Below are 24,345 nucleotides of genomic sequence, written 5' to 3'. Positions count from 1 at the left end.
GGTGCTTCATTCAAATATGCAGTTAGGACAGTTTACCCCTGTATCTGACACTGGGATAATACAGGATTCAGCCCCTGTATATAAGGTGTCCACCAGCCCAGTAACGCCATCCAGTCTGCCAACCAATCTCACACATCCAACCAAACTGCCTTTTGATGTCAAATGTGGAGATCTGACAAGTGGAGAGAGGTCTGACCTACGCAGCTTGCTCTCATCTTAACAGGATGTGTTTAGTAAAACCAGCACAGACTTTTGTAATACAGACATTGTCAAGCACAAAATGCAAACACTGATCTAGTCACATGTGGATGAAATGCTGGAAAAAGCAATAGTGGAAGTTAATCACAGCCTGTGGGCAGCACCTGTTGTGATGGTCAGGAAAAAAGATGGCACATGGCGTTTCTATTTGAGCTACAGAGGCTTGAAAAGGATGCACACCCTTTATCCAGAACAGACGACACCTTGGATGCACTCAGAGGCTCATCAGTATTCAGCACAATGGATCTTTCATTAGGGTATGGTAAGTGCAGCTAGAGGAGCAAGACAAAGCAAAGACAGCTTTCACCACAGGCAGAGGACTTTACCAGTTTCGTGTCATGTCCATGGGCTTGGTAAACATCTAATGCAGCTAGTGCTACAGGGTCTCTCATGGAAAACATACCTGGTAAACCTAGATGACATTATTGTCTATAGCCAACCTGAAACTCAAACCCTCAAAATGCTGCTTTGCACAACAGGAAGTGGCATTCCTGGGACATGTTCTTTCTTCCACAGGACTAAAACTTGACCCAAAAAACATTGAGAGAGTGAGAGACTGGCCTGCACCTACAAACCCCAGTGAAGTGAGAGCGTTTCTCGGGCTATGCTCTTACTACCGGCGCTTCATCTACCAGTTTTCTAAAATGTCAGAGCCCCTGCATGCTCTCACTCAGAAAGGAAAGACATTTTTATGGACTGAGGTTGAGCAGGGAGCATTTGAAAGCCTCCATCATGCTCTGTGTAACACACTTATCCTCTCCTATCCAGATTTCACACGAGTTTCTACTCTTCACCGATGCTTCTAACACAGCCATTGGATGTGTTCTGGCTCACAGCTCGGGCTGCACGCCTTAAGAGATACACAGGAGAAGCAGAAGCCAGGAGAATAAATAGGATGTTCTCCACCGAATCATCCAAAGTGTACTCTCAGTGGCAAGGTAATAACATGAGAACAGATCCACCCAGCGCTGAGACTTAACAATAGTCGAAGAGCATATGGGAGGAGGCATGGGAGGCATCACATAACACCAATGCTCAGTGGCTAGGGGATCTAAGAGCAAACCACAGCAATTTCCCAGAAGAACACCATTACAATGGCAGACAACCAAGAAAGAGTGTCAGGTATGGTTGTGCTGGACAGCACTGGGCCCGGGCAATCCCATCCAACTACCGGCCAATAACCTGCCTCTGTATAACATGGAAGCTCCTGTCAGGCATCATAGCAGCTAAAATGAATAGGCACATGGCCCAATACATGAGCAGGGCCCAGAAAGGAATTGGTAGTAATACCAGGGTGATAGAGCAGTCACTCAAGACTGCAAGACCAGGCAAACCAACCTGTGCACCACCTGGATTGACTACAAGAAAGCCTATGACTCAATGCTGCACACATGGATACTGGAATGCTTGGAAATGTACAATATCAACAGGACACTAAGAGCCTTCATCAAGAACTCAATGGGGCTGTGGAAATAACTCTGGAGGCCAACTCAAAGGCAATTTCACAAGTTACCATCAAGTGTGGCATATACCAAGGTGATGCACTATCCCCACTGCTGTTCTGCATGGGCCTGAACCCCCTCAGCCAGATCATCTCAAAGAGTGGCTACGGATACCAGTTCCGAAGTGGAGCAACCACCAGTGACCTCCTCTACACGGATGACATTTTGATTGGATTTATTAATTGGGACAATGTTTTAAACATTAAAGATGCACTGCACTGGAGTTTGCTCAAAGCTAATTTGCATCCGTAGTCCCCCATAATCAAAACATACAACAGCACAAAAACAAACAGTAGAAAGTAAAAAAAACAAAAACAAAAAACACAAAACCCCACGCAGTACACACCATACAAAATACAAAGCTACACACAATAGCACATCACATACACCCACAATGTCAATTAAAAAAAAATAATGTAAACTAGACTCAGTGGTCACACAGCTGATTCATCTTTAGTTGATTTTTTAATTTGGCCTTGAATGTATTGATAGAACTTATAGTTCTTCATATCATCAAGTAGGGCATTACACTGAGTTGTGGCTTTCACAGAGAAAGCTGACTGCCCAAATGCAGTGCGACAAAATGGTATGGTACAATCTTGTACAGACTTGTACAGAATATAGACTCAAGAAAACAATAATAAAGACAACAGTAAAATGATCTTCAATTAACTTTCCCTGTACTTTGAGTTTAAAATCTCCTAAAAATTTTGGGTCCCTCCTTGTGAGATTATCAATGTTTTTCCAGATCAATTTACTGTTGCCTTTTGCCTCATTCAAAATATTGAGGTAAAAACGAGATTTAGCTTCTCTTAGCTCTTGGATAACTTTGTTCCTTAAACCTTTATAAATCAGCATGTCAGTGTCTCTTCTAGTTTTAATTGCCTTCCTTAGTGCAGCATCTCTAGATTTCATTAGTTTCCACAAATTGTCATTAAACCACGGTAAATTGTTTTTCTTTTTAGATTTTATCTGTATCCTCACATTAAACCTTTCCCTCACAGAGTTGATTCTGTGAGTAAAAGTATCACAGCCATAGTCCAGATCATCAGAGGACAGTACATCATCCCAGTTCAAGCTGTTAATTTCATTGATAAATTCTTTCTTTGCTTATTCTCTTTGCTTAGCTCTGGGTATGCATTGAAGGATCATTGTCTTAGTGGCCGTGGTCTTAAATCTACTTTTAGTCAGTTTTCTCACACATGGGGTTAGGTTATGATCAGATAAGCTGGTGATTAAATTATAACTTTTAGTTATTCTTTCTGGTTTGTTATTAAGTATCAGATCAATTTGTGTACTGGAGCATTTTGCAATCCTAGTTAGGCCTTTTACTAGTTGTTCTAGTTGGAATTTCTCTGTGATCATTTTTAGTTTTTTCCTCCAAGTTTTATCCTCCCAGTTCACATTAAAATCACCCATAAGTAATAATTCTTTGTTGAGATTGCACTCTTTCAAGACTTCTGTGAGTCGATCATAGAAAGTGTCATCTGCAGAAGGGGGCCTATAGATACCTTTGATGTTAAAAGACATTTGCTTGGATAACATCATTTTTATCATACATATTGTAACGTGTTACCCACATTATAAACAACACATTCACATTTGATGTTGTCTCTCACATAAAAAAGCAACCCTCCTCCTCTTCCATCAGGTCTGTCTCTTCTGAAACATTGGTATCCAGGCACCGTGAACACACTCGCAGGAGTTGTTTGTTTCAACCATGTTTCAGTCAGACAGAGAAAGTCCAGACTTGAGTCAGACATAAGATGAGTTAGCTGATTGCTCTTTGCAGTAATGCTTCTGATGTTAAAATGAATAGCCCCCTCGGTTTCAGCTTCGGGTCCATAAGACTTTTGCATGATTGACAGTTTGGAAGGTTTTGAATAACCTCTGCCTCCTCAATGCAGGGTTTCGACACACAGTGGTGTCAGCAGCAGTTTTTGTGAGAGAGACACTGGACCTATCAAGGTTTCCACAGTCCGGTAGCAAAAAGTTATTCATGGAGACATTATGCCTCGTGTTAACAAAGTTTAGTCTGTTAAGGGAGAAGCCTGGCTCAGAAAGTTGCTGTTCATTCATCACTGGCACCAGAGGAGTCCCAGACACACAAATCAGCATCGAAGTTCCACAGCACTCCAGGGGTCACTGGTCCAGGATTTAGCTGAACATCTCCAGAGAGCAGGATCAGCATGAAGAGGAGACCTGCTATTCTCTTAAATTAGGTGGCAGATGACAGGTCCACTGGATTGCTGATTCGCTCTGGTATCTGGGCTCGTCAGAGGAAAAGATTGCAAAATATCCCAGTAAGTTATGATGAAAACTCACTATAGGAGCGTCAACTGGCCATGAGCATTTGTCCCAAGCTCAATCACTAGGTGTCGTAGTTGTTTTCCATCAGTGTTGTGATTATTCTGGCCAGACGGACACGTACAGGCAATACAGCAATGAGTACCAACAGTAGTCCAAAAAGCACTCCATGAAACACAGCCCAGGTATTTTTGCTGATGAAACACTGCCTTGAACTTGACACAGTTTTTGACAGGCATGCTCTGTGGTATGAAGCTCCTCTTAAGCCTTCAGCACCGGCCCAGTGCACCCAGAACCTCCTCTCCTCGGGGAGAAAAGGCCGCCATCCAGACGGTTACCCCAGAAGATCCATGTGGCCAGGACCGTTTCCTTCGATGTTGAGATGGATGTGCAGATGGTCTTGCTTGATGTTTAATCTGATGTTTACATTTGAAAACCTGGACTGACCTGGTAGCAGAGTTGGCAGGGGGGTGAGCTGACCATCTCCCCATCCCGATGAGTGACCTCCAGTCATATGCCATCACTTCTTGAGTCCAGGGCGCATAGAGAGGCTCCAGCATGTGTGGATTACATTACCAGCAAGGATCCTTAAAGTTTTCCTCTTGTTTTCCATCATACATCAAGCTGTATGCCAGGAATGAGTGACACATCGACTCCACCACATCGCCAGGATCTACAGCAACAACATCAGGATGTCATTCGGACTAGATAAGTGTGGTCGGATGGTATTGAATGGAGGGAAGATGATCAGAACCGAGGGGGTTGAACTACCAGAAGGCAGCATTGCAGATGTTCAGGACAGCTACAAATACCTTGGGATTCCGCAGGCAAATGGGAACCATGAGGAGGCTGCAAGGAAGTCAGCCACAGCCAAATACCTACACAGAGTAAGGCAAGTCCTCAAAAGTCGGTTGAATGGGAAGAACAAGATACAAGCCATCAACATGCACGCCCTGCCAGTCATCAGATACCTCACTGGTATAATAAGCTGGCCAAAGGAGGAGATGGAGGCCACTGATATCAAGACAAGGAAGCTCCTCACAATTCATGGAGGGTTTCATCCCAAGTCCAGCACCCTGAGACTGTACACCAAGGACTTGTGAGCGTCAGAGCCACTGTCCAGGACGAAACAACCAAGATCCAGGAATACATCAGGAAGATGGCCCCCAAAGATGAACTGCTAAGTGAATACCTCAGGCAGCAGAAACCCGATGATGCAGAGGAGGAGGAGGAACCATCATGGATGGACAAGCCCCTACACGGCATGTACCACTGACAGATAGAAGAAGTGGCTGATATCAAGAAATCCTACCAGTGGCTGGAAAAGGCTGGACTGAAGGACAGCACAGAAGCACTAATTGTGGCAGCACAAGAACAGGCACTTAGTACAAGATCAATAGAGGCGGGGATCTACCACACCAGACAGGACCCCAGGTGCAGGCTGTGCAAAGGTGCTCCTGAGACAGTTCAGCACATAATAGCAGGGTGTGAGATGCAGGCAGGAACAGCTTACATGGAACGCCATAACCAAGTGGCTGGCATAGTGTACAGGAACATCTGCACTGAGTATGGGCTGGAAGTCCCAAGGTCACAATGGAAGACACCTCCTAAGGTGGTTGAGAATGACCAAGCTAAGATCCTTCCAGATCCAGACTGATAAGCTGGTGATGGCTAACCAACCGGACATCGTGCATATATATATATATATATATATATATGTACATTTTTTATAAATGTATATGGTCTCTTGAAAATGCAGATCTTGTTCAACTATTCATAGAAGGGATTTCCCTCAGAGCATTATAGCAGCAATCCCCCTCCACTGATTTGACATAGAAGTTTGGACCGCGATCTCTGATGCTCCATGAACACACCAGTAATGGTAGTTATTAATAAGAAAAGTGTCAACATAGATCACCTTTGGGCACACATCACTGCTGGACCCCTCTCTCAGAGGTGTTTGACAGCTCCACTCACTACTTTGCTACTGGAAACCCTGCTATTTGTTTTCTCATGACAATGTATATGTAAGGATATGTGCAATATTTCATATAGTGTTATAAATTACCTCAAGTTTTCTGCATGATCTGAATTTCAAAATTAAGGTTAGGCTACAATTTATGTCACTGTTTTTTCAAGTTGAATTATCTAGTGCAGCAGGGAGGATTCAGCAAACCAGCTGTACTCGCAAAGCTGGTCTCGGGCACTGCTCACATGTTATTGGCCTCCTTTATACTCATACCCATCACAGCAAATTAGGATGCAAGTCAATCCCCAAAACAAAAAGTACAACCACATTACCTCAGACTTGGCATGTCCCCTCACGTGAATCAGGTAAAAACCAGCTACTCTCCTGAAGATTAATAAAATCAAACCACCCATGACACATGAAAACCAAAAGATATCAAATTTTGGCATTGGACCAGAGATTTACTGTCCGATCCCCTTTCCTCTGCCCTGTGACTCCTATGCAAATTTTTAAGCAACTTTAAGCAACTGCCAGGTGGTGAGACTTTTGGAAACAAACAAATGTGGAATATGGGCCCACTGAATTTGGTGACCTTCCACATGGATCTGTTCTCACCTACCAGACCCTGAGCACTGCTGTCCTCCCTGGCAATGTTCCCTATTCCACTGTACTACCCAAAGAGCTGTCTGATGTCTATGAAGGGCTCAAGCTTCCCCATGATGGAGCCCTGTGACTTGAGGAGGAAACGAGACACCAGAGCACCTGTAAAGTGTGGCATGAGGTACAATCTGAATGCATGACTGCATCAAATTTCAAACAGGCCTGCTCCAGGCACTCGGACTCGGCAGCAACATTGTATTCAGAACTCACAGGTCATCAGGTTTTCCCCTGCGGGTTTGTGCTGAATCCAAATGCCCCCCATCTAGGATGTACACCTGACAGGAGAGTCACAGACCTGAATGCAGACCCCTGCCATGGCCTTCTGGAAATTAAATGCCCCAACAATGACAGCTGTGCAGGGATGCTTTCCATCTTAAGAGAGTCCAGTTTGATGCTACCTTGTGGGAGGGCATGACAACTATACTTGATAAGTTCTTTTTGAGTATTTCCTCCCTACTCTTGGCCAGTAGGTGACAAAACTAACTCCATAAATATTTCTGTATTCTGCTGTCTATGTAGTAACCTTATTATTTTAAGGTAAGTATGCATTCACTTACCACACTCTTGTAATAGATCTCCTCACATAAATTTTTTGTTTTTTTGGGGGGGGGGGGTTTGTCCATGGAAACAGCTGGGGGACACTTCCTGGAAGCAGGCATGTTTTACTGGCCTCTCTATGCCTCACAAAACACTCACTGCTTAAATGCTTGGAACACACTTTTGTGTTGAATATTATCTGTATGAACATTACACAGAAATATGTGTTCCAGTGAGCATAATATAACAACGTTACTGACTTGACCAGAACATTTGCGGTTGGGTAAAAGGCAGCAAAAAAGTTAACGTTACATTGCAAGCTTGATTGCATTGATTGCTGACAGTGGCTAATGGGTTATCAAATATGTTATTTTACCTTGATATATGGCCCGATGTCCCTCCAGATTTTCACTGTCCATTGGATCCTCTTCAGTTGCTGATCAACTGGGTAGTGGTGAATTGATAATAATTTGTTAGATTCCCTATGATATATGACTTGCAACTTGGAAAACAGGAGTGCAACGTTATTCTTTTGATAACAGCATTTGAGCTTCCCACCCTAACAGTGACAATGGCCGCCATGTGAATATGGTCCATATTGCTCAACAGTATGTAAATTTGGCTAACAATAGGCTAAGAATTTTATTGATCATTATAATATTACATTTACAAAGAGCATTGATATATACAGTATTTATTTATTTATTTGTCCCAATGACATCTAGGATATTCCCCAACGTCATCACTCAATATTACAGTAAGGTAAAAGGAACCCTACAAAATGATGTTTAGCGGACATCCTGGAGACTGCTCACAATGGCCAAATACATTCAGAGATGTAAAAGGTAAAGTACTGAGGTGCAAACAGTATGTCAAAATGTCTAATAGTTGACAAAAATGTTTTATATTGTCCATCCCTACAAGTAGCTAATACAGCATTTCATGGTGCAGATTCACCAAAATATATAGACTTAAAAATCAGGGCAAGCCCACACCTAACTAACTTTATAAAAACATTGTACTTCTTGTGTACATCATGGATCCTGATGACAAAATCTCACAATATTAAAAAAAAGTTAAAATACACAGATATACAACAGCATCTGAGAGTACTTTGGGTTACAAAAAGGCACGTCTAGGACCAATTACATGGAGCCCATTCGGAACTGTTAGCTCAAAAAGTTAGCCTGCATGTAGGCTACAAAGAGTGTGGTATTTCTGTAGCATTGAGACCTCAGGTGCCTGACACTTTCTGCAATTAACATTGCCAAAATCATCCAAAGCACATAAATACACGAAAATCTAGCATATTCCCCCAGAGAAGTAGCATTACATTCAGTTGCCTAGTAACCACACTGGAGCTGGAAAGGTGATGAGGGTAGTTCCTCCCGAATTTTACTAAACTAGCCAATCAGCAGCAATATAACAAAACACAGAGCTGATACATTCAAATGACCTTCAATCATTCTCATCCATAAAGTTTTGATAGCGAAGGGAGTCGAGTGTTGGCAAAAAGGGAGTCATGCGAGAGCAGGTGGGATTTGAGTGTGCATAGACCAAGGCAAAGCATGCTTTGCATGCACTCAATTAAAATAACGCCATAGCTGACCACCCTGTCACTTATAACATTATTAGACTGTTTTTGCATTTTCACTGACTGGAGATTTTTTCTTGGACTGGGGCTATTTGCCCAGAGTGTCTGGTACATTTGGCCAAGTGCAAAAGCTGTTGCTGAAATTGGTTATAGTCTAATAAGGTGGTCTTGAATCCACCTCAGAACTGTGGCCTCAGTTCACTTCAAGCAAAATGAAAAGCCATTTGCTTCTTACACTTGTTGAAAAGACTTCTGTTTCATTCCTTCCTGACTGCCAGTGGCAGTAAACATAGTGGATATGTCTCTATGCAGATTGAGATCTTATATAAACAAAGTTGTGTGTGTGATTTGTAGGTTGCCTGTGCATCTCAACTATAAATACCAGGTGGTAGCCGACATTCAGCCTCTTTGATCTTCTCGCTGTACTTTGCATGCAGGTCCAAGCACATTCTGTGTTGTTTGTGTTTTTCAACCTGCCTGTGACTTATAGCCAGAGAGCAATTAGTTGCCCTGTAAAGCATTGGTTGGCAACTACCCTGCCTCTGTTTTCTTCATCTTGGTGGCAATGGTGATTTTAGGGGGTGGCACATCTCATTGGCCACCCCTGTGGCCAACCCAGATCTGGGTTTGGTCAAGTTCATCAACAAAATAAGGTGGGAAAAACGCTAGCCAATCAATGATGACAGCTGATCAGCTGATATAGCCATTTCCTTCTACTATAGTAATGGTCTGACTGAGGCTGTGAGAGCTGATCTCTAGTCAGTGGACTTTTGACCATGAGTCAGAAAAAAGCATGTCTCGAAATCGAAAGCATGTGCTGAAAGTTATCACAGTGAAGTTCACAGTTCAGAGATAGTAGAGCTGATGAAAGCTGAGTTAACACCACAATGATATGAATAACAGCCTGTAATTTCCGGGCACCAAAGGAGTGCAGTTGCACCAATGTGGAAGGAGAGACACAGCTGAGGCTGTTTTTATGCAGATTACGCAGCGCAGCGCAATTTTGGTGCTCATTTTGGCACAAAGTTGTGTTTGCTATAAAACCTGCTCAGACAACCCCACTACCTCTTATTGCACATGCAGACGCAGGGCAATTTTCGTGGCCTCAGTTGGCTGAGTTAACACCACAATGATATGAATAACAGCCTGTAATTTCCGGGCACCAAAGGAGTGCAGTTGCACCAATGTGGAAGGAGAGACACAGCTGAGGCTGTTTTTATGCAGATTACGCAGCACAGCGCAATTTTGGTGCTCATTTTGGCACAAAGTTGTGTTTGCTATAAAACCTGCTCAGACAACCCCACTACCTCTTATTGCACACGCAGATGCAGGGCAATTTTCGTGGCCTCAGTTGGCAGAGGTGCACGCACACAGACATCTCAAAATCACAAAACACCTCTCATTTAAGTTAACTGAAAGGGGCACCCCTTTCCATTTGCTACATGTTTTTTCATCCACTGCAATTTGACATGGGGATTAAAACACAATTTTATTTTTACGGAATATTCTTATCAATAATATCATCCACAAGAACATAATCCAGTGACCCAGAGTTCAGAAATACAGTTCAGATTCCATTTCCCACAACTTGTAGAATGTTGGATCTTTTCCATGTTTATTTATCCTTTTATTTTACAGTCACTGCAATATTTTGGTTTTGGTAAAAAAAAAAATCATAAATATAGTTTCAATGTTGTTCAAAGGAATAAAAAGTGCTGTTTTAGTTGAGGACTACGAGAGGATTTGATGTTAAGAGGGGAATATGCTAAGGAGACCAAGTTAGCTTCTTCTCTTTATACTAGCAGCTGAGTTATTAGCACTGCATATTAGAAATAATGAAAGTATAAAACCATTAAATGTTATGGGCTGTTTCTTGATAATTACACAATTTGCGGACGATACATCATTTTTTAAAGGATTCTGACAAAATACCTAATGCCTTAAAGGCTGTGTCTATTTTTTCAGATGCCTCAGGGTTGTATTTAAATATAAAAAAGTATGAGATCTTGGCCATTCACAATAACACACGAACTTTAATTCATAATATTCCAGTCAAAAATGAGGTTAAATATTTGGGAATAACTATCAGTAAAAATCTTATTGACAGGGAAAGCTCTAATATCCAAGCTGTTTTGCAAAAAAATAAAAATTTAATAGCTGGCTCTCACAAACCGGGCCGCATGGTCATGACAAAGAAGGGAGATGCACACAACAAAACCAATTAATAACCAATTTATTTAAAAAAAGGAAGTAACCTAAGAGAAAAACCTAACCTAATGCATGTGTAGTCAGTGAGATCAGTAGTGTAGGTGAGTGCACAAGTGGAACAGTGTATGGATGTAGTGTTGTATGGTGCAAAAAAAAGCAAGTCAAATGTCAACCCAAAAGCCAAAAGGTGTCCCAGGGAGGAGAGCACAAAGCAACTGCACTCCGAAAGGGTTTTTGAAGGGGCACTGGCACACAGAGCCCCAGGTGTTGCCAGTGTTGCTGATGACGCTGCCACACCCACCTCCAGTACTTGCAGAAACAACAGATAGCAGCCACACAAAATCAAGCCACAGGCAGACCGGGCAGAGAGGGTTGTAACACTGGCTACAAAGGAATATTTTAATTTTTGGTATAATCTTGTTAACAAATATGGAAGGGATTTCAAGATTAATTTACCCAGCATGGAAGAAGATTATAATATTTTGAATCATACTGATGATTTTAAAATAAAATTTAATTTGGATTGCTTGTATAAACAATATTCTTTAGTAGTCAAAGGTATTTCTGTGGCTTTGACGAATCTGATTAAAGGAATATTACAATATTCATCTGTAATACCTACATCTGCTACTCTGTTTATTCTAAATTACAATTCTTAGATATTAAATATAATAACAAAAGTTTGAGATCATTAATTACAAAAGAATGTTTTCCTCTTCCTGTTAAATGAAAAGTGCTATCTCAAATATTTTCCAGAACAGGCACAATCAAAGTTAGAACTAGATATTTGTCATTTCCTTTGTTACCCAAAATGAAGGGAGTTCATTTCAAAACAATGAACAATATTTATCCATGTAGAGAATTCTTAAGGATAAGGTTTAATTTGGATAAAAACTGTTAAAGAAAACTGAATAACAGGTTATCATTTGATATATTTCTTCAATATATCATACATGTTTCAGACAGTGTTTAAGTTCAGTTTAGTGTTAGTTTGTGTTTCACACATGTTCTAAATTCTTCTGTGCTATGTCTATTCTAAACTTAGTTCTTTGCTGTGTAAGATGAGGCAGTTGTGTGTCTAACAGTTAAGTTTATTCTATTATACCCTTACCTGAGCCAGTGATAAGATAAACTGTAGTTATGTAGATTTTTATGTGTAAAACTGATAAGCTTTAGAGGATAGTGTGGTTTGTCCTTAATTTAATATGGTAGTAATGTTATTTTGTGATGTTACTTGATGCATGCTTATGTACTGTCATATATGGTCGTGAAGAAAGACTGTTCCTAGGTTAGCTGAACTTTTGACTTATGTTTCTATCTGAGGGTTGGTTGCTGACCTGTAAGGTTAGTAAACAGATGTCTCAAATTCTGTACGAGCAGTATTTAAGGGACTGGTTAAGTGCCAACCTTTCAGACAAATAAAAGATAGCTAGGTGGTATGTATCTTTGTCTCCAGAACTATGATGCATTATACTTCTGATTGTATTATTTGATTACATTATTTCATAACCTGACAATGCTCTCTTTGTGTGTTTATTGAGTGATCAGCAATTTCCTATTACAAAACACATGTACATTTTGTCAAGAAGATATTGAATCTCAGGAACACCTTTTCTACACCTACTATTGTCAAGACTTTTTGAAAAAGAATACATGAATGGTTACTTAAGTTTGGTGTTCTTATGCAAAACAAAGATGTTGAATTTATGTGTAATAATATCTTGATTATGGGTACATTTTATATACACAAATGTAGATTTTTTAAAAAATTGCTCCAAGGTTTGTATTGCATTTAGAAATGCCTCCACAGGGAAGGGAAGCACCGGAGGGAAGCACAACCAGTTAGCTTCCGCTAGCCTCCCAGCTAACCCCGGGCTCTCCGTGTGGATCCAACTGGACTACCGAGCCCCAGTTTGTTATCCAGGTTAAAGTGGGAAGCAGCAGCAGGTCTGTCAGACAGCTGAGTGAAATGGAGCCTGCAGAGGAAGCACTGGGAAAATATCAAACATTGGCAAAAAAATCCAATATCGTACATCCCTATATCAATGTAATCTTGAATTATGGTTCTTTACCTGTAATTTTAAGGGTAGAACTTTAGATTACTATCTGTAAATCCACAGGCATTTCATTGTTTTATGAGAAAAGGGAAAAATTTCCTGAAAAATTACATTTGTTTACAGTGTACACACACAGTACTTGCAAGTAGGATGACTTCACTCTTGGTTTGGCTCTGCACAGAGAGATTTGTTGACAATAAGAAAAATATAGAAAATTGCCAGAAACATCCTAAACATCCATGTTGTTGTAGTTTAAACTGTAAAAGCTTTGAAGGTGACACTGAGCAGTGATTTAGATTCGTCATACCTTTATAATTTGCATTTTATAAGTAAAATCTACCTTTTTATTTGTTCTGTTCATTTGAAGTTTTCAGTGTTTCATAGTCTTTGCTCTGAATGGATGATGGGCAGGAAAGTGGAGCTGGCACAGTTCACAAAGTGTGGATTTGAAAGAGTGCACACACAGAAATAGACCTTCAAGAAGGTGTGTGTTATATTCTGTTCATGGCGATCATTGACTCAGCAGCCTTTGATTTTTTCTCATGTTGAGTAATTTCTGTGCAGAGCGAGATCAGACTTATTATTGATTCATTACAATGTTGTCTTCACAGTGGAAACAGTAAAACAGTAAAGCAGGAAATGTTGGATTTGCGTCGGCGGCAACCTAACATGACTGATATGGCTGCCCCTTGGCAGGCTTCTGGAAAGCTGGCCAATTAGAAACAGAGTGGGCTCATCGGACTAAGACTGCCTGTTAAGAGACAGAGGCTGAACTGAGGAGCTGCATAAAGGGCCAGTATAAGATAAATAAGGAGTTTTTTGAACTATGAATCATGCAAAGCCACTCTAGTCGAGTCCCAGCATAAAAATATAGTGCTGGAAATGAGCATAATAGGTCCCCTGTAGACTGAATTATTGCTTTAGACTTTGTAGACACTGAATTATTTCAACTATATAGATGCAATATTGTTAGTTACCCAGCAGATGACACCATTTCATTTGTACTAATGGGTTTCCCCAGGAACTTTTGGTAAACATTGTGCCTGTGTGTTTCAAGCCAGACAATAATCAATGGCGAATTTAGATCCTGTGTTTATGGCTAAACATTTGCGAAGTACAGTATTAGATTTAAACTTTCTTCTGGTGGACCTGTGCAATGTCCCACAATCGCTGCTTGTACTGTTACTGTTGTTGTTGTCACAGTCGGGTGTTCACACCCCAGAGCTTCAGCGTCTGAGGGAGCTCTATGGACTGGTAGAGCTTTGGTGGCTGGGTTTCCACTCTCTCTCTCAGTCAGCTGTCCTTGCATCAGAGGACTTACCCCAGAGCCACCCAATGTCCTCAGATCTACGGCAGCTGAGCAAGTTGTAGGAACCGGCAGGGGTTTGGCAACTAGTTGATTTACAGGAGCCAAATTCATCTGGCTTCCATCTGGGCTAAACACATCAGACCTCTCTAGTGCTGGGACGCTTTGAGCTGGGTGTATTAGGGTAAAGTCTGTGATAAAAGTTGCAATCTAATCCAAGTTTTCCAATGAAACTAGGAGAAACGACAGAGAGAAGATGTTTAGTGTGTTTGGTAAGCAAAAATATAATGTTAAAGATATCACAAAAATGCTCAGAGTGCAAATAAAAACTAATTTATTAGGAAATTCTTCTGCAGTAGGATTCCCTGTGTCAGTCGAAACAGTAGCATCTGTAAAAAGCATCTCTTTAGAACAAATGAAGGATGAAAATCAGATGAAAAATCAAAATATCACACTGTGCAAACAGAAATTAAAATAACATTACCATTTACCATGGCAGTGGTGCTCAAGGAGTCTAGTGTTTGACTACAATTCTTTAAAGACAGAGATATATAGATAGTTGCGAAAGAAGACCCCACATCAGTACCATCAATAATATGGATGCAAAATAGACCATGGACCCCTATTTAGTAAATGGACTGCATTTATATAGTGCCTTTCTAATCTTATCAACCACTCAAAGCGCTTTCCAGTAAATGTCAACATTCACCTAGTCACACACATATTCATACACTGATGGCAGAGACTGCCATGGAAGGTGCCAACCTGCTCATCAGGAGCGATACAGCGCTTCCAAAGCGCCCCACAGTGTTTCTTTGCTCACCCTCCTACCTCCTGAGCTACAGCTGCCCTTTTCTTTCAAACTTTATACGAAAGTGTTCAAGTTTACTTTGGTGAGCCTATTTTTGGAGTGAATTACATATATACAAGAAAACATTTAGATTACATAAAAAAACAACATATGTATAAAATGCAGTCTTAGTAATATCTCATTTGAGGCAAATATTTATTGTTCAAGCATAAACTTCTGATCCCTCCTGTAAGCTTTCTTTACGTTGAACAACTGCAGCACAGTACTTCATTGTATCCAACAGTGGAGCAGGAGGGTGGCCTCTTAGGCCCCAGCCCTGAACGTTGTCTCAAAAGCCCTGAATCTTCTAGGTTTTTAAAATAACTTCAACTCTGTGTCAATTCCCATCAGTCTCTCAGACTGCACCGGCAGGTCAATGGAGCAAAAGCTCTATTACTGGGAAAATATCGCCATCTGTAGGTCTGCCCTAGCACTGTCATGGGGAGTTGTTCTGTGTCTTGTGTTCCATTCAGTCATGTCATCTGTGTGGGCAAGCTTGCTAGCTAGGTAGCTAACTAGCTTATGGACAAGCCAGGAGGGAAAATGTGTCAGAGAGCGAAGAGGGAAGGACAGGAGAACACCTGTGGAGCAGTAGAGGAAACAGGACAAGAGGAGGAGAGATGATGAGGGGAGTGAGAAAGGAGTGAAAAGTTAAGAGAAGGAGAGAGGAGAAAAATGTGTGACGAGGAGCCAGGAGGAGAGGAGTGGAAAATTGGTGAGAATAGGATGGAAGTGGAAGTCTGGATTTGAGGAGTGAGGAAGAGAGAAGAAAGGGAGGATTGAAAGAGACAGTGAAAAAAAGAATGAAGGAGAAAATAGGAAATGTGAAAAATTGTATAGAAAGCAGATGAAGAGGAAGAGGAACAAGAGATGAAAATGTGTTGAGAAGTACAGAGGAGTAAAGGAGAGCAAAGGTGCCAGGAGTAGATGTAAGAGAATAAGATATGCATCTAATCTTTTTTGCATCTTAAGTTTATGACCAGAAATCTTCACACTTTTTTTGTTTTATATTTTCTTCTTTCAGTGAAGGACATTAAATGAGTGCAGTTGAGAGAATGATAGAAGTTAAAAAGAAAAGAGGAGGAAAGAACAGAGTGATCAGGAGTAGATAAAGTAAAGTACCATAAGATAATTTATGCTCATGTTGTTTATCCTACTATGCTATTGCCTAAAGAAATCTTATATAATTTGAGTAAATGTTCTTCTGTCGGCCTAATATTCAAATCAGCGTATTGAAGACCACATTTACTTGGCATTGTCGGGGATCCTTGATTTGCGTTTAGAGCAGCCTAGATTATTATGGCATGGATTCAAATGAAGCAAACATTCATTCTGTGAACTCTTCTCCAGTACAGTATAACAAAATAGGTTTCATGATTAGTAATGCTGTTTACGCCAAATTCCTACCCTACCTATGTTATGTAACTTAAAGAATACTAACATCAGACAATTTATGCCTCTTTTTAGGTAGCAAGAGTGAAAATCAGTCATCCTCATCATGTTTTTCCCAAATGATGTACAGATTTTTGGGCATTCTATTATTTCAAATGGCTTGAAAAGTAGAGCCTATATGTACGTGTGTACAGCACCATACATACAGAGAAATAAAGACAGAGAGAGCATGTCACTGTTTGTGTGTGTGCACATGCATGCGTGTGTGTGCATATAGAGTTATAATCAGTGCCTTCAGTTGGGACCTTCTTTGTGTCATACAGCGGATACAGTGTTACCTTAACAAAGGACTTGAACATATGAAGTCAAGAGTGGGAACACTAACTCCCAGCTTTCCCACAAATTACCCCTATGGTTATTATGAACCTTTCACTTTGTGTATTTTCCCGGCATATACTCAGCATTCATTAAGAAGTATTCATTGAAGTACCTTTATATTTCAAATGGACATTCATCTCACCCCATACCATCTTATTGATCCATTGTTTTAACACCACCCTTTCCTCTCTCATGTGATTGGTTATTATTGAAGCCCGCCCCAACTTCACCTGCGCATAATGCATTCCTCCTACTAATAATGTATGCAGTCTCTCCTCCACGTTGCGCCTGGCTGAGCCCAAAGTGTGCCAGTGCTGATGATTTGGGAAAATTGCAAATATATGTTGGTCACACCCACATGTGCCATGGGCCAGGAATTAAGATTTGGATCTGTGCCTGCGCCCTATTTCAGGAAAATAGGGCCCTCTGTGTAACTTCATGTACACAAGTTCTATATAATCACGGATATACTGTTGGTAAACCTTGGTATTCATTCTTCTTTCTCTAAGTTTGCTGTGCATTTTAAAGCTAAACATCCCTCAACAAGAGATAAAAAGAAGTATCTAATGGTTTCTGTCCCTGGTTATTTAATCCATCTTCCATAACTGTGGTATTGTTCACATGGTTTCACATTTGCACGTGAAGCGTGCATGTGAAGCTTGAACCAGCAAGCACCAGAAGATGTGACCAATGCATAGCTTTGTACCAAATGCCATTTAAAATGCAATTCTTGGTAATATTTCTTTCTTCATCACTAAGAGATGAGTATGACTCAAATTCAAATCTGTTTCAATTGAATGTCTTATACAGCACTGATAAAAAGTACAACAGGTGTGTGTCACTTCTCTGTTATATACTGTGAGTGAGAAAAGACCAATTTATACTGCTCTTGACAATGTGTTAACATTCAAACAGTGTCACTGAGTTACAAAATGGGAACTATTCAGGTTGTATATGGGGCCACATTTTGCATGAATATGTCTTTTTCCTGTTTCACACAAATGAGTTATCAAATCTAAATGATCAGTGTAAAAACTTATTGATGCGCATTAAACCAGTATTGCATGAACTTTGGCGAGATGTTCTTCTCATGCAAGACCAGAATTCATGCCATGAAGACAGAAATCTGGGAGATGTGCCAATATTCCAATATACAAATACTACAATAATTTCCTCAAAATTAATTCAAATCAGAAACTGATTGAAACAAGCCAATATGCCTTTTCAGGATATACAGTAATAATGCTGTGTGCTTTTATTTTCAGGGATACCATGCCAACATTGTCACTATCGATCATGTGACCCCTCTACATGAAGCCTGCCTGTCAGGACATGTTGCATGTGTCAGAGCATTAATACACGCTGGAGCTAATGTAAATATCCGTCTTCTTCTCACTTACTTCTGAGTGTCACTTGTATTTATGCACCATATGTATGTACCTACTGTATATCTACATATATCTAGATATGGTTACTGTTTTGTGTTGCTCTCATCTGTCTGTGTGTTTGCAGGTGAATGCTGCTACCATCGATGGTGTAACTCCTCTGTACAACTGTTGTGCCTCTGGGAGTGTTGGTTGTATGGAACTTTTGCTGCAGAATGGAGCACACACACACACACCACACACACACTTCCCCTCAGCTCTGCACGAAGCCTGCAAGAGAGGTAAATACAAGCCACAGGAATTTTGTATACAGCATATAACTGAACTGAACCAGTGGTTATGTGTAGTTATATTTGGATCTCAAACAACCACCACACCAGATTTTGGTTAATTTGTATGAACAATTTGAGCCACTTCTGCATGGTGGCATTATAAAAAATAAAATTCAGTCAGGGCAGCGACATCATTTGGAGGTCAAGTTGTTGTAGTGGTTAACTACAAAATAGAAGTCATATCCTGGTGAAAACATGATATAAGAAAGCACAAAGGTACTGCTCAGTAGGCTGTAAAATTAAAAGCAGAAAGAAGAGTATAAGATAAAGTTTCATTATTGTGTATATATTTGTGTATGTTTGTGTGTGTGTGTGTGTGTGTGTGTGTGTCTGTGTCTGTGTCTGTGTGTGTGTGCGTGCACACGTGTGTGTGTGCGCGTGCATAGGTAACAGTCAGTGTGTAGAGTCTCTGCTGTCTCATGGAGCAGACCCTGACTATGAAGTATCCCATTTGGGCTCCCCCCTCTACGTGAGCTGTCTACACCAGCACACAGCCTGCTCAAAGATTCTGCTACACAGAGGTGTGTCTGCTGGATTCTACTGCACACATGAACACACACTCACTGTTCCTAAGTAAAATGTTGATAACAAAAAATATTGCATAGCATCTTCCTGAATATTGCAAAAACTGATTATCAGCTGAACAGTGAGGTAGTGTGGTGATATGCACCAGTGTAACCACACCACTAATGCTATGTATACATACAATTTGTTATTATACTCTCTTTCCATATCTCTTCTCTTCTCTTCTCTTTTACTTCTGATTAGGGTGGTCTAATCAGAGCTCAAATCTCCACCATTAAAGGCATAGATGCTCCAACATCCCTCTTCTTTAAGCAGAAGAGAAAAGTCAAAGAGCATAAGTTACTGATACTCTCAAGCTTCCAAATGCAGCCATTACAACCAATCCATCAGAGATGAGAAGACTGGCTGTAGACTATTACAGTGGCCTGTTCAGAGCTGAGAACTGTGACTCTGGCTATGTGAATGTGATCCTGGAGTTACTGTCTCGGCTGAGTGAAGCATAGACAGCTGCTCTTGAGTCTATCATCTCCTTTGATGAGATGTCTGGGGTGGTCCAGCAACTAAGCTGTGGCCATTCCTCTGGAGTTGATAGACTTCCTTCAGAGTTCAACAAGTGTTTCTGGACTCTGCTGGGAAATTACCTGATTCAAGTATTCACTGTTTAAACTCTGGAATGCTACCACTGAGTGGCAGTGGCATATCCAGGACATTTTGACTGGAGTGGCCAAGATGGTACACAGAGCTAGTGTGGGGTGGCCATGGCATAGTGAACCTTAATGAATGGCAGGTGATCAAAAGTGTAAATACAGATGTTCAATGCACCGTATTGTTTCAACCTCAACACAGATCAATCATAATTGAATTCGAAAACTCATGTTAGCATCCATTGTAATGTTTGAACTCTGGGCCATGTTGTTGTTTTTACATTTTATAATACAGCATTAAACTAAAGGTGCGATGCTGACCACCTACAACAACTAAAGATGATATTACAACTTAGAAGATCAGCACTAACATGCAGCTATCATTCTATTCAGTTTTCTATTCCCTGTACATTGCATAATTTCGTTAAGGATAGGTTACACATTTTCTAAGAGCCGTTTCCCTGTAGTGGAGTTAATATGTTATATGTTACAGTTTCAGAATGAAGCTCTGGGTCCAAACTGGTGCAACACATTTATTCACAGGGGTTACCTGTGCAAAACATATTTAAAACAGTTGTCAGCAATGTTATTCATATCATTGTGGCATTTACTCAGCTTGCATCAGCTCTACTATCTCTCAACTGTGAACTTCACTGTAATAACTTTAGCTTAGTCCTGCTTTCAAGTTCTCAATGGATATAATACACAATGCTACAAATACCTACATGTGTAATTTGTACCATAACATTTTCTATCAATACAGAAACAATATTGAGCATACACAATCATAAACATATTTTCTCATCAGCAATAATCTCACTCTTATTCACTCTGAACACAAATAACATTACCTACATGACACAGTAAAATGCTATTAAACAAAACTGGACAAACTACTGTGGTGGATGTACATAAACTGGTATCAAAATGGCCTTTAATGTTGTCTATTAACAAATTAGACTGTGAATTACATATGCTAATTGCTAGTGCGATTCACTAATGCTTCCAGAACATACACACATCCTGGCCCCACATGTATATTCAAATTAACATTGTATGCAACCCCAAACCAATGTCCATAACACTTACAGGAGTTTACTCTATTTTGTGGCCATAACAGTCCCATTATACTTTTCTTACCTGTGCAAAACATATGTAAAACAGTCAGCACGTTACTCATATATCATCGTGGCATTAGCTCAGCTTGCAGTCACTTTGACTGGAGTCCGTGGTCCTGACGGCCAGCACGTACTTTCGATTTCGAGTTCTGTTTTTTTTCTGACTCATGGTCAACAGTACGCTGACTAGAGATCATCTCTCACAGCCTCAGTCTTACCATTACTTTAGTAGTTGGAAATGGCAAACTGGCCCTATATCAGCTGATCAGCTGTCATCATTGATTGACTTGCATTGAACCCACTTTATTGTGTTGATGAACAACCTATCAGATCTGGGATGGTCACAGGGGTGGCCAGTGAGATTTCAGGGGTGGCCATGGCCACCTCAGGCCACCCCCTAAAATCACCATTGCTGAGTGGCACATGGGCTGCTTCACCTGCAGTCTGGAGGCAAAGTGAAATGCATCACAGCATGTCACCTCCAGACTTCACAGCATCCGCTGTATCATAAGCAGCAGCTCTGGACTGAGACAGCATCTCTGCTCCTTCACAGAGTGAAGAACCTGGGCTACAACAAACACCTGTTCCTTCTGGAGTTTGGTGGTGTGGAAATGTCTCAGACCAGTCCTTTATACCAGTCTGTCCTTCCTGCATGGAGCACTGTTTTTAATGGTAGGAGAGACTGTTCTCAGCTGCATGGTAATGTCAGGGAGGAACCACTCCTCTGTAACCCTGTCATACAGTGCAGAATCAACTCTGTCAGTGTGCAGAGAATCGAAGCTGGACTGACAAAGCTGGCAGGTCTGAGATCAAGGGTACAGTGGAAAACTGCTGTCAAGTTCAGCAGGGAGACTGGTTATCAAGACTAGTTTTTGTGCTTTCTGGACAAACTGTAGGAGAAGGTTGTGGGTGCTCTTCCTGGTGTTTTCAGGGAGGCGTTTCGTACAGAGTCTTTGGACGATCAGCTGGTCGCAACGGCAGACTTTGCATCGTTGTCCATTGCGGGAGGAAGACATCAGAGCTCTTCTATCATTTCAAACACCACAGCTCCCAGACTTCTCTCAAGTGTCAAAGAAAGCTTTTTATGTGGTGACTGTAAAGGTTGTCAACAGGGGGTCGCTGGCTGGCATAGAGAAACGCAGTGCGGATCTCCAGTGGACAGTGGTGCATGGGTCTGTGGCTACCAACAGACATGTGGCACACAGAGCAGAAAGTCATTGTGTGTTTTGTCAAGCTTAGGAAACTCTACATCTGTGACTCAGCTGTCCCAGGCTGACTCCTCTCTTCTCTCTGCTGTAGCAGTGACTCACTGTTATGACAAGTGTTAGAGGAGAGGGTTTTCATTTTTGGTCCCAGATATAGTGTTGCACGGACGTGTCTCTCCGGTTAATTATTTAATAGGTCAGGCCAAAATGAGCATCTGGCTCACTAGGAGGAACAAAACAAAAGGAACTGGGTCTTCACATGTTGAACTTATGTTCAGGGGGCTTGTTACTGCACATCTAAAGTAAAGTTTGCATATTACAAAATGGTGTCAAACCTGTTCTCTTCTCTCTTCTCTAGGAGCCAGTGTTAATGTAGGCAGAGGAGGTGACAGCCCACTCCATGCAGCTGTCAGACAGGACAGTGCTGATCAGGTGTCAGTGTTACTGGACAACGGCGCTGATGTTAACCTCAGAGACAGCAATAACCAGCGACCTGTGGACCTAGCGCCTCCTGGTGGAAAAACACAACAGCTGCTAATGTTATTTGAAGGTACTGCACTATCTTCTACTTCAGTGATTCTAGTGATGCTTAGAGCACTTAAAATGCATGCTGAGCTGCATAACAGTATGCGGAAATCACTCTGTCTCTCTCTAGTTTCTCCGAGGAGTCTCTCCCAGTTGTGTCGTCTACAGATTAGGAATCTGCTTGGCCGATCCAGACTGAAGCTTCTCCCCCTCCTCCCTCTCCCTTCCCTGCTAACTTACTACCTGGAGCACACATAGGATAATGGGCGCACCTGCTGCATGACAATGAGAGGCAACTGAAACTCAGATGCCATGTCTTGAACTTTTAAATATGGGATGTGCTAAGCCCTTTATTAACCACATTTCATGTTAACATATCATCACCATGGTTTAAACTGTATGGGTAAGTTTGATTATTACAACATTATTACATCAAACAATACTGAACATTTACTTTGCTGTATAGTACTCTGGTACATTGCCTTTGTGTTACAAAATTGCCACAATCTCATTTTAAATGTTTATTCTATAGGACTTCATACTTTCCCTTATCAGATGATTGTCTGACTGATAGTGACAGCTAATCTAAACTGTGAGCTCATTCTGGCTCTATGTGTTGGTAAAGCACAATATGTCATTTTGTGAATATTGAAAATTATTTTACATTGGAACAAAATGTCCCTCAAGTATCTGTATGTATATATAAATACCAATAAATGATCTGTGACATGACCTCAGTGACCTGTCCAGCAAGCAGCCAGTCTCACAGCAGTGAGCATGGATGAGGGTTACACTTATGTTTTGCTAGTAGCCTGTTTATTTGAATGCACCTCAGTCTCTATCATTACACTGTTTGTGTATTGTGTCAACATTTTCAAAAGCTAATTTATCAAGAGATTCATTATGTGAATGATCAATTGTGGTTGAGTGCAGGATTAAAAACACATTTAGTGAGTAGTTTTGGAAGACTCTCATAAGGTATAAGAAGTAGTCTACAAATTGTTCTGCTGTGATGTTTGACGTGTTGTTAAGTGGTGGTTTTCCTTAAGCCTTTTGTCTAATGGCAACGTGTTAAATTACGTCTGAGGCCTACTGTTAGGTCTGAGATGTTCTAAAATTACCTGAACATACCTAATATCCAAATGCCCCTCATGCAATATTCTGTGTCGAAATTAGCATCGGAGTTGACATAGACAACTCTCTACAACCATTTATTATTATTTATTATTATTATTATGCTTTGTTTATATTAATATCATTTTCCACATCCACACTGCCTGTTTATTCTTCATTACTGCATATTAAGTTGTGTGTGTGTGTATTCCAGTAGTCATTCCCTACGTGGCGTTTCCCTCTCTCCATGGTATGTCTTTATCTCTGCGAACAATGAGCTACAACCCTCATTACTGACCCGCACGTCACTTAAAAAATTAGATTGAGAAAGCAGACAGACCTCTCGTTTCTCTTCCCACACCCAGTAATACCTGCTAATCCGTGACACAGTAAACGTGCCCTTCTACACGCTAAGCCATACTACAAACAGAGGGACACAACTTGAATACTTAATATTCGGATGTTAAAGAAATATACTGA

General features: G+C 40.9%; 1 protein-coding gene across 2 annotated transcripts in view; it reads left to right on the top strand.

The window, feature by feature from the left end:
- LOC121912152 (ankyrin repeat and SOCS box protein 5-like) overlaps window positions 1-24,077 on the top strand; it is a 40,931-nt gene extending 16,854 nt beyond the window's left edge. Inside the window, exons 3-7 of one of the 2 annotated variants that reach the window (XM_042434248.1) lie at window positions 18,284-18,391; window positions 18,531-18,684; window positions 19,122-19,256; window positions 22,586-22,777; window positions 22,883-24,077. In XM_042434248.1, coding sequence (XP_042290182.1) covers window positions 18,284-18,391; window positions 18,531-18,684; window positions 19,122-19,256; window positions 22,586-22,777; window positions 22,883-23,010 — 717 coding nt within the window. In that variant the 3' untranslated portion in view covers window positions 23,011-24,077. The remainder of the gene's footprint in view (window positions 1-18,283; window positions 18,392-18,530; window positions 18,685-19,121; window positions 19,257-22,585; window positions 22,778-22,882) is intronic. The other variant, XM_042434257.1, reaches the window with a different exon arrangement.
- Window positions 24,078-24,345: the final 268 nt, after the last annotated feature.

Source organism: Thunnus maccoyii, chromosome 2, assembly GCF_910596095.1.
Source record: "Thunnus maccoyii chromosome 2, fThuMac1.1, whole genome shotgun sequence".
Classification (NCBI taxonomy): Eukaryota; Metazoa; Chordata; class Actinopteri; order Scombriformes; family Scombridae; genus Thunnus; species Thunnus maccoyii.
Note: the sequence above shows the minus strand (reverse complement) of the source record. Positions and strands in the feature narration are given on the sequence as shown.